Source organism: Larimichthys crocea, chromosome II, assembly GCF_000972845.2.
Source record: "Larimichthys crocea isolate SSNF chromosome II, L_crocea_2.0, whole genome shotgun sequence".
In the NCBI taxonomy this organism is placed as follows: domain Eukaryota; kingdom Metazoa; phylum Chordata; class Actinopteri; family Sciaenidae; genus Larimichthys; species Larimichthys crocea.
Window position 1 is genome coordinate 210,995 of NC_040012.1, and position 10,445 is coordinate 221,439.

Sequence of the window (10,445 nt, forward strand, 5' to 3'; positions counted from 1 at the left end):
AATAATGTCATGCATTAATATATTTTTGTCAGGTGACGGATAGTAAAGATGCAGAAGGAGATACAGGAGGAGGGAGAGCAGGAGAGGCTGGAGTATGGAAGTATTTCTGTGCCAGCTGAGCTTAAATACTGTATGAATTTCTCATACTGAATTTTTTCTGCATCAAAATCAGACTTTTAAAAAACAGTGTTTTTTTTGCCTCAGATTTTTTTTTTATGTTAAAATAATGTCTCAAAATATTCAGTTTTTCAAAATTTGACATACAAAATGATGTCAAAAAATTCAGCACCTCAAAAAATTCAGTGTAAAAAGAACCAGACTCAGGTAACCAGGCAGAAGCAGTCAATCCCTGTCTCGATTCATTAAGCCAATCAAGTTACGCTTACATTGGTCATGTGACACAGACAGTAGGACAGACCAGCCATGTCCACCAACTATTTGCCATTTGTGTTCATAAAATAGAGTAACAGATATTACTCGACACGTTGAGCAAAATCTACACTGAACTTTTAATGAGGTGGTGTTTGTGAAAATGAAAATGACTGACTGAATGAAAAAAAAAATCTCTTCTGTTTTTTGGGGAAAATGTAAAAACTTTATTTGATTTCCTTCATTCTGTAGTCCAGAGAGGTTCCCATGCTTCTGTAGCTATTTAACCGTCTGGGGATGGATTGGGTGGATCCGCCTAAAAGTTTTACATATCTGTGAATATCTCTGAAAGGAAGACGGAGATATGCGGTTTGTGTCTGCCTGACACTTCCTTGTTGTTCTACATCACGCGTAAAAGACCCATCGAAAAATAGATGTTCGCCAGACTAAAATCGCAGTCAACGAATGGACAAATGTTACTAGGCTGGATATTCTAGCCAATCAAAGGTCTCTGGGGTCTTGGGGTGGGGGGGTAATCTCAACTTTCTGGAGGGTCTTTGCTTTGCTAAGTGGCAGGAGAAGATGGAGGAGAAGAGGCTGGAGGCTCACAGGTGAGGTTCAAAGAATAAACATATGTTAGTCATGAGATTAAGCATTGTGACAAATGTTACACTGTAAAAAAAAATCCTGTTGTTTTTACGGAAAAAAACTGGCAGCTGGAGTCACCAGAAAAAATTTGTAAAATATACAGCAAAATGGTAATGGCTTTTACAGTACAGCTTGTACATTTTACAGTAAAATCCAGCATATAAAACACTGGACTAATGTTATAGTTGCTACTTTTAACTGTAAATATACAAGTTGTGGTGTAAAAGCCATTACTATTTCGCTGTATATTTTACAGATTTTTTCGTTTACTTTACCTGCCTTTTCTGTAAAGGCCAACTCACACCGGACGCGGAACGGAAGCGGAACGGGACCGCACCGTAGCAAATAGAATCCAGTCTAGTCAATGAGAGCACTCACACCGGGCGCGGATCAGAAGCGGTCCTAGAAGCGGCTCTCCGCGCCACGGCGCGAGCTTTCCGCAAGATTTCTATTTCTTCCGCGAGCGCGGCTGAACCTGTACAATTTCAACAGAGCACTGCCACCAGACAGGAAACCGGGCCTTGAATCAACGTAATAAACTTCCGCCCCCTTTCAAAATAAAAACACCAATACTCAGTTCATGTAGCTTTTTACAACTTCACATCAAGTTACGTCATGACCGGTGCACCAAGTGATCAAAGATCGATCAAAGGGTTCAACGACAGACTAATTGTTGAAGTGGAACAACACACACATTATGACACAACAATGCTTTTTATATCTCCTCCACGTCGAGAAGCAAAGTCTGCTGTTTGTTGTTGTTGTTTTTTTATACATGTTTATCGCGGTGGCGGTCTCGGGTATGTCCAGGATTCTCGCGTGATCTCGTGATCTCGCGTGAATACGGCCGGCTCGCTCCGCTGCCGTTCCGTGGCTGATCCGCGTCCGGTGTGAGTTGACACCGGGCAAAGTACCGTTCCGCTTCCGTTCCGCGTTCGGTGTGAGTCCCGTGTAAAATATACAACAAAACTGTAATTGATTTTACTTTAACATGTATATTTTACAGTTAAAACCAGCATATATGACAGAACTTCTGTGTGTTCTATGCTGGTTTCAACAGTATAATGTACATGTTGCGTAGTTAAAGGAATTACTTTTTTGCAGTTTATTTTACAGAATTGTTCTGGTGACCCCAGCTGCCAGTTTTTTTCCGTTAAAATAACATTTTTATTGCATATGAAAATCCATCTAATTTTACTAAAAAGAATAAACAATTCATTATAAAATCTCAAAAACAGACTTTATTGTAATAAACAATGAAAAATCATAACCATAAGGCTGCCACAGAAACATATTAAAGGAAAAAATATATATATTAAAAGGAAAACAACATCAGTCAAATATGTTTTGTGGATCAGTCATGTTCACAGCAACAAAATTAAACAGGCAACATGCATGTGTGGGTGGCTTTGTAAAAAACAATAAAGATACATAAGAAACTTTTGGTAATCACAAGACTGCCACAGAATTGGCAAATGTAACAACAGGAACATTGGTTAACTGAGCAGTTCACATTGATTAATCAAACATGTTTTGAAGAACTGCCAAATGTGTTTAGATGTCTGAGAGAGAGTACATAAAACACTTGAGAGAGAGAGAGAGGGAGAGAGAGAGAGAGAGATAGAGAGGCGGACGTGGTGTGCCGTGTGTCTTAGCTCTTGCTTCAAGTCTATCCAGAGGGGCCAAGGTGTGGTTCATTTTCCTGAATGGTGGACATCAAAACAAAATATTTACAATGGTATACAAACCTGAAGCCATACAGACCTAAAATTAAAAAAATAAAATAAAGTGTGGGTAGTCCCTCTAGATTCTCAAGTAGTTTTAGGCTACATGATAAAAAATAACAGAATCAAATTTAATTTATCTAATTTTAGGTACAAATGCATTTTAATGTAGCAATTATGTCACATATTGCATATGCCTTACTGATCAACCAGTTGGCAATCAAATAATGACAGGGCTTTAGCCATTCAAAATGTGGTGTCTATACCCATGGGGTAGTTCAAATTGCCTGTGCGGATTGCATACATGTGTTCAGCCCGTCTATCCTGTAAACATTGTGTTGTACTTCTTATGTAGGACACTTTTCAAACTCAGTTGTCTAACCTACCATGTTCAGGCATTGCACCATTCGTGATCTGCCAGGTCTTGAATTAGCGTGAGGACACGAGGGTTGACCGGTAGCCGGGAGGAGGTCTTCACCACCTTTGTCCCCTTCTCTGGATTAATGGAGAAGAAGCACCTTAAAGGGGAAGGGCACGACAGACATGCGGAAATCTGTTGAAGAGTCATGACCATTTCTCATTTTTTGGAAATGTTAGTTGTTTGTAAAATTAAATAAAAGTGTTTCTTACTACACTTAAGTAGTAAAATCAGAGGAACCGATAATTTTGCAGTAATTTATCTTTTTTTTTTACAGCGTTGCACGTACCCCAAGTAGTGGGAGATTTCACCTTCTTTATGCAAAAATTACACCAGGCATTAGGCAAAAAAGGGTTAGTGTGTTGCAAGCCAAATTAACATACCTCTGTAGAAACTCCAGGATTGACGCAAGCTCTGCTGGATAGTGAATGTTGAAGCAATAATAGCTCCCGAACATCAGGCAGACTGCAGTCATGAAGGAGGGGATATTGTCGTTCACTATCTGTTTGTCCACACTCAACATGTACCTCTTCGAGGAAAAGCAGGACCGCCCTAAAACGAGAGCAACATAACAGTTTAGCCTAAATAAAAAAAATAAATAAATAAACATGTTAACATTCTTGTTTACCCAGACAATCTTAGTCAAAAGAGGTAAGTTGTAGGCAGTTGGATATCTTTTTGAAGCTTGAAGATATTTTGTCTGTTTCTCTAACAGATTTCTTTAATTCAATTTTTGATTTTGATTTTAATTCACTTTTCCCAGGCATCCCCAATGAAAGAATACCAAGAAAAGAAAAACTTACCACACACAACAATTGTGGGGGTCAACTGGAGTTGGTCCACGTCTACTTCCTGTCCTAGGCAGGTTTCCTCCACATAGCAGAACATCGCAGTTTCTTGGTCATCAAAATAAGACAGTAGAAGGAGGATCATCTCTTTGAGATCTTCAGAGCAACCAATTGCCTCTCCCCTCACCATTTTCAGCTTTGTTAGGGCCTGTAGGAACCTTTTGCTCTTGGTCGGACACACTATGTTTAGGTAGTTCAGAAGGCGTTTCCCTTTCAGATCCACATTCCGTGAAAAAGTGTCTATCAGATCAACTCCTGTCAACTGTTTGAAATGAACTGCCATGCCAAGTTCTTCAAACCAAAATGGCCACTCATTAAAAAGTTGCTTCACATGTTCCCCCAGGTTCACTTGTTTCCTCTGTGTGTAGTAAGTAGCTTTCATCAGATCTTTGACTTCCAGGGGATTTGCATCAGGTTGTTGAGACATCACCTTCAGCTTTTCTTTTTTCTCCCGCTGCGTCTCAGGTGTCTCTTCTAGGGGAAGAAATTTCACATGCCAATTTATGCACCCATAGGTGTCTTGGACAGCTGCCCTTTTTTCTGGGGGTATTTCATCAGTGTCTGAGTCTGCTGTGAGATGACGTCTTTTTATGATTTTTGGTGTCATGTCTCGCTTTACATTTTCAATCCGGTTCTGTAGTTGCTTGGCCAGGGAGTGATAACCACTGCCAATGATGTCTCCTTCTATAACGTCTTGCAGGGATTGTGGGTATTTTGCCACCATTTTCTTGGCAACTTCCACACAGTGCCTTTTTCCGATGCGTGTCTTTTCTGGATTCAATTCACGGACCAAGATCCGGACCATTTCTCTTCTCAGCCGAGGACTTGGACGTGTCCCTCTAGAGAGACACTGCATTAGTTTCTCAGGGAACTTTTCACACGGGATGACGAACTTATCCAGCCAGTCATTGCTTGGGCTGTTGGAGGAGGAACTGTTGGGTGATTGCATGGGTGAAGCAGATGAGGTGGATGGTTGTGGTGAGGCATAAACAGATGAGCTGCTGGTTTCAGAAATCTGGACTGCTTGCAACCACAGACAGACACAAACACACAACAAATGTTTCATTACATCACATATCAGGTCACTAATTTCTATACTTCTATGTATGGTATGTTTCAACTATAAGAACAGGTTGAATCCTATAACTGCATTTACTGACTTACATGTCAGCTTCCAAGCTGCAACGGCTTGAATTGGCCTCAGTGCTGAGAGCAAATCCTCCTCCTTTATGAACCGAAAGTCTTCAGATGTCTCCACACCCAGGGACTGTAAGGTCTCTTCAAGCATTTGTTTTGACATCTCAGGGAGGTCAGACAAGACTTGATCAATAGATGTTCTTAGAAACGTTTTTGTCAAATCCATATTTTCTGTAATCAAAGAAGAACAAGTAAAATCAGAGGGGTTCCCCAAGCCAATGCAGTGGACAACTTTTCAATTACAATTAATGTTTGATGATTGTATGTTTCCAACCATTATATAAGCACACAAACCCCATTTGGACAAGCAGGCATTAAAATGTCAAATAGATTTGTCAGGGTTAAAGATTTCTGAATGTCTGGACCTCTCATAAGTTCAGATTTCTACCAAGCATATTAACTATATACATGTTCACCTATAAACTATAAAGTGGGATACCTATAACAAGTCAGGCCTTACTTTGTTGGCACATTGTGTCTGATAGCAAGCTGTAGATGGACATTCTATTTACAGTACAGTGTGTGAGGAACTTCATTGTGACAATACACTGTGCTTTAATGGAATAACACGGTGCCCGTTGATGATGTACGGCTTTAAGGGATAAAAATCTACCAAATTACTGATGTGAAGGCAAAGCAACTGTGCAGTCAGTTTTGTCACAGAGTACAGGTGATATTCATTGTGATACGCAGATGAATGCATGTCCAACACAAAATAAACAGTTGCATTATGTTGGATTAAAATGATAACAAGCTCTCCAAACTCAATGGACTCATCATTTTTTGCAATGAGGAAATCTCCCTTTTTGTATGATGTGCCCTTATACTGGATGTCTGTGGAGACACATGTGTCATTTTCTGAAAATCCAAAACTAGCAACAGCACACTTAATGGCATCACTGTAAAGGCTGGGGACAAAAGAACAACAGTTTTTCACCTGTAACACCTCACTGCATCCTAATCCAGCTGATAAATATGCCTGAAACATTTGGTGTCTTTCAGACAAAGTGAGACATATGTTTTTAAAGTTTTTCAAATGCCTTGCGCACCTTTTGAAATAGGCATGCTTGCTTTCAAATCGCATTGTCCATAATCTGATAAGTGGGCCAAATTTTAGAATAAGTGCAGGATAGTGCCGTAAGTAATGATGTTTAGGCTTCAGTTTACTCTTAGGAAACAAGTCCTTTCTTGAATCCAAATACTCTTGGATTGTGATCTCAAGATAAGCTACCTGTGCCATGGAAATGTTTTGAGCACAAACCAAATCCACAACATCTTTAAGATGTAGTGTTAACTGCCACACATCATCATCTGGATCTTGCACTTTATCACCAATCAGCACAGGCAACAACCTCAAAAAATTCCAATTTTGCACCGCCTGACCAGAGAGTTTGCCTGCATCAGGGTTGACACTGCATGGCTTTGTGAGTGCATCAGATCCTTTGTATTTTAATTGTTTGATTCGCCGATTCAAAACTGAGTATGTAAACCATTTCTTTGTTTTAATTAAATACTTCAAGAACAGTGCAACATCATAGGATACGATGCCCTCAAACAAGTCATGGCCCAAGCAAGGTGGAAGACCCGGTTGACATACATGAAAGGATTCCAAGTCATTGAAAACGGAATTTACCTTAATTCCTTTCACGTCCCGAATGCCTTCTTCTTGTAGGCGTGCAAGAGCTGCCTTGTAGTTATCCGGGTTCCGCTGTGGACCACAAACAATAGGATCATCATGAAAATCATGGCGAGTTATTTCACAGTATCTGCAGAAATACTGAGATTGGCTGAAATTTTCTGTAAACCCACCAATGCTGTGTGATCCCAAATTGTCACCAGCAACACAATACAAAGCCCCTTTGACCGTTTCACCACCAACAGTAATCCCATTTTCTTCCAGATCTTTTAAATCACCTAACAGCTCTGAAAAGATCTTACTAGGTCCAAAGTGTTTAAAATCATTCTCACCACATAGTAAGACCAGGGACATGTGATCAGTGTTGGACCTCACATGAACAGGTAAGTTAGCAACAGAACAGTAGACTGCTACAAGTTTGTGTTTTTTCTTTGCTGAGCCAAGAGGATTTACGATTTCAAATGCATCCTGGTACAGAATAAGCTTCAAAGACCCTGGATTTTCTTTGAAGAACTTGTTTGACTTGCAGATTTTACCATCTTCTATATCACAAAGCACATCTGTATTGGAGTGACAAGACTGTTGTGAAATTGTAGTTTTCCATAATTCAGATTCTAATAAGTTGGCCAATGTCTGCTTCACTGGAATGTAATAAGCAAACCTCTGCATCAAATTTTCATCGCTTCCTAATGTAATCTTTGTAGGTTCTATGTGCCGGAACATGCTTTTGAATACCTGTGCCCTTGAATATATTGACCTCAGTGGGCCCTGGTGAGAGTTGGAGAAGAGGTCAGAATCCCTAACACAGGCTGCAACTTTATCAATGGCATCATCTGTCAGACTCAGTTCCCCTCTCAAAAGTGTATGCAGTTTACTTATCGTGTATTCCTGTCCCATTTCATGCAAATTCTGCATTTCTTCAACAATTATTTGTATGGTTGAAGATGGAAGGAGGAGCTGGCCTTGCAATTTAAGGTAGAACATGCACATGTTTCTAAGAAAAGTCTCATTGAAATTCTGAGTCAAACCATTTGTTCCATCATCAGTGGCTACATTCTGGGAGGTGTCATTAAACACAGTATCAGAGGAGGACTGCGGTGAAACCTCCTTATAGATTTCACTTATGTCACTAGCTGAACACTCCTTATGTTTCCTGGACATGTGCGCAGTAAAGGATGACTTTAGTGTAAAAGTACTTTTGCAGCCTGTTACTGGACATGCCACAGGTCTCCCTTCCACAAAATGTTCTTTCAAGTGGGACAAAAGTTCCTTGACGGTCTGAAATTGGCGCGCACACAGTGCAATAGCGCAAGCAAAATTTGAAACAATGGGTGACTTATGACAAACGGCAAGAGCGGGAAAATTGTGGTGGCGATAGAAATGACCCCTAAACGCTGAATAAGTACAAAATGTCTGCGTGCACGCGGCGTATTCACATTTAAAAACACAACGGGGTTCATTTCTGTGAATTCGACAGTGTAGTACATAACCTTTAAAGCTAGCAAAAGTTCGGTTGCAAAACCGACAGACAACCATTTTAGCTTGTGCTAAACTGCCACAGAAAGTACATCAAACAATATCACCTAAACATTACCAAACATAGACAGACTTACAGTGATGGATGGAAGTATGTAGGCTACATAATATTAAAATGAAAAAATAAATGAAACAAATTTATTTAAGAGATGTGTTCTAATACCCCTCAGTAATAGCCAGGTAACACAACAACATTTTATTTATTTATATGATTCTCTTGAGGCTCATTTGACCAGTTTTTAAAATTGAAATCGAGGGCTATACTGACAAAAAAAGGCCCAGAGGCCCACACCAAAAATATTAAAACCAATATTTTCACGAATAAGGAAGCCTAACAATGTAACCAAGAGATGAGAAACAAATTGGATGATAGATGATTGCATTTAGTGTATTTTAGAGATGATTAAAAACAGGGGTCAAAACCGACCCGTTAACATCGGAGATGGTAACAGAAAGCTAAGACCAGACGAAGGTTAAGATAATTTTACTTATGTGCTCTTTAGTCGCGTTGTGCCAGAAGAAAAAGCCAAACTGCATCGCCGTGCAGACCGCCGCGCAGTTTGAATTGCGTGACCGTTACGTTGCGCGTGTCTCTTTCTCCTGTGTGTGTGCGCGCGCGCACGTCTCTATCTCCGTCACAGGTTGGCGGGCCTCACAGCCCCCCTCCCCTCTCTGCCCCCACCAGTCAACTGAGAGCAGAGTGCACACCATGTGCACACAATATTCTCCACATACTCTGCAGTCACAGCAGGCCCGTTTTGAGGATTATAATGCTGAACTCACCTACTCAAAAGTACACATCTGCAAAATCTGACATTACGGTTTGACATTACGGTGAAAATATACATTTTGGTCAAATGAATGGTCATTTGACCAAAATGTATATTTCCACAGTAAAAACGTATTATGACAGCAAAAATTTAAGTTATGTATCGTTTCTTGACTTAGGGTGGTAAACTGATGTTTTACTCTCCATAGGCTTTTTTTTAAACATTTTTTACAATATTTTTACCATCTTATTTCCGTATAAATTAGGGTGTGTTCTTGCTGAATTGTAAACAGTTTTATACCATAAATTTTAAAGTACACATCAGTAAAATCTGTAATTTAAACAGCATTAAAGTGTTAATTTTAGTGTGATTACATATTTGTGACATTATAGTATTTCCCCGTTAATTTTACCAAAGTATTATATTTTCCACAGTAAAATTATGTGTTTTTTACATATTGTTACAGTATAAATTAAAGTTCCGAACCGTTTGTTAATTTAGGGTAATCCTATGTATCTACTACCCACTGTGTTGTGGTGATTCAAACCACCCCGAATTCTGTAGACCTGATGTAGAGCGAGAGATATTGAGTTTAAAGAAGACAAAGACAGTACTCCAGTTTCACCGTTGCAAGAGGGAGAACACAGCTTTGACAGACTCCGCAGTCTGTTCACCATCACGCCCTGCTGAGTTCTGCGCTCTCTCAGCCTCCAGCTAGTTTTATTAATCACACAACGGTTACATATTTGTTATTATCTTCATACAGGGTAGTCTGCTGAGTTCAGCCGTGCCCGGTGTGTGTGTGTGCTCTTTTCTTGGACCATCGTGTCCTTGGGTACACTCTGTGCCTAGATTCAGATGCCTTGTAACAGTTTCGTTGTGCTCACACACATACCTCAGGCGTGGGATTGCACTCAGACACAAACTGTAATCTGCAAAAACACTCTGCTGGTTATACAACATTCTTAAAAGCAATAGTTCAACATAATCACACAGTTTAATATCTCAAATGATTATTAGGCACTTCAGATAATATAATCCACAATAGTAAGATGTTCTGTGTCTGCTTTCAGTTCTAACCAAGGGGAGTCTCCTATTTCTCTGCTTATTGTCGGTCTCTCTCTCTGTGTGTAGGCCTTGAACCTGCAACTCCTGCAAAACACTTATACTAGTTACACAACACTCAAAAGCAATATACTCTGTGTGACCTTATACTTACCCAGATCCATTTAACACACATCTATTTTAATTCAAACATTATTATACATTTCCACAACTGATATACTGGTTTCAATTTTA

General features: G+C 39.8%; 1 protein-coding gene across 4 annotated transcripts; it reads right to left on the reverse strand.

Moving 5' to 3' along the window:
* Window positions 1-2,515: 2,515 nt before the first annotated feature.
* LOC109139344 (uncharacterized) lies at window positions 2,516-9,623 on the reverse strand. 4 transcript variants are annotated; one of them, XR_003463755.1, is made up of 7 exons: window positions 8,869-9,598; window positions 6,838-6,912; window positions 5,172-5,375; window positions 3,963-5,027; window positions 3,543-3,711; window positions 3,128-3,294; window positions 2,516-2,719 (listed from the first exon to the last, which is right to left on the reverse strand). XR_003463755.1 is itself a non-coding variant. In XM_027288048.1 (7 exons), the coding sequence occupies exons 3-7, from the start codon at window positions 5,368-5,370 to the stop codon at window positions 2,687-2,689; spliced, it is 1,575 nt and encodes a 524-aa protein (XP_027143849.1). In that variant the 5' UTR covers window positions 5,371-5,375; window positions 6,838-6,912; window positions 8,869-9,592; the 3' UTR covers window positions 2,516-2,686. The 4 variants fall into 4 exon arrangements, 2 of the variants coding, with proteins under 2 accessions (XP_027143849.1, XP_019118302.2); XM_027288048.1 differs by having other exon boundaries at window positions 3,128-3,236; window positions 8,869-9,592; XM_019262757.2 differs by having other exon boundaries at window positions 3,128-3,259; window positions 8,869-9,587.
* Between the last annotated feature and the right edge of the window lie 822 nt (window positions 9,624-10,445).

Excerpts from the sequence above, each read along its gene's own strand:
- LOC109139344 (XM_027288048.1), bottom strand. The coding sequence starts at position 5,370 with ATGGATTTGACAAAAACGTTTCTAAGAACATCTATTGATCAAGTCTTG. Across the intron at positions 3,712-3,962 it reads CCCCACAATTGTTGTGTGTG|GGCGGTCCTGCTTTTCCTCG; the intron begins GTAAGTTTTTCT and ends CTCTCGTTTTAG. Across the intron at positions 3,237-3,542 it reads ATCCTGGAGTTTCTACAGAG|AGAAGGGGACAAAGGTGGTG; the intron begins GTATGTTAATTT and ends CCATTAATCCAG.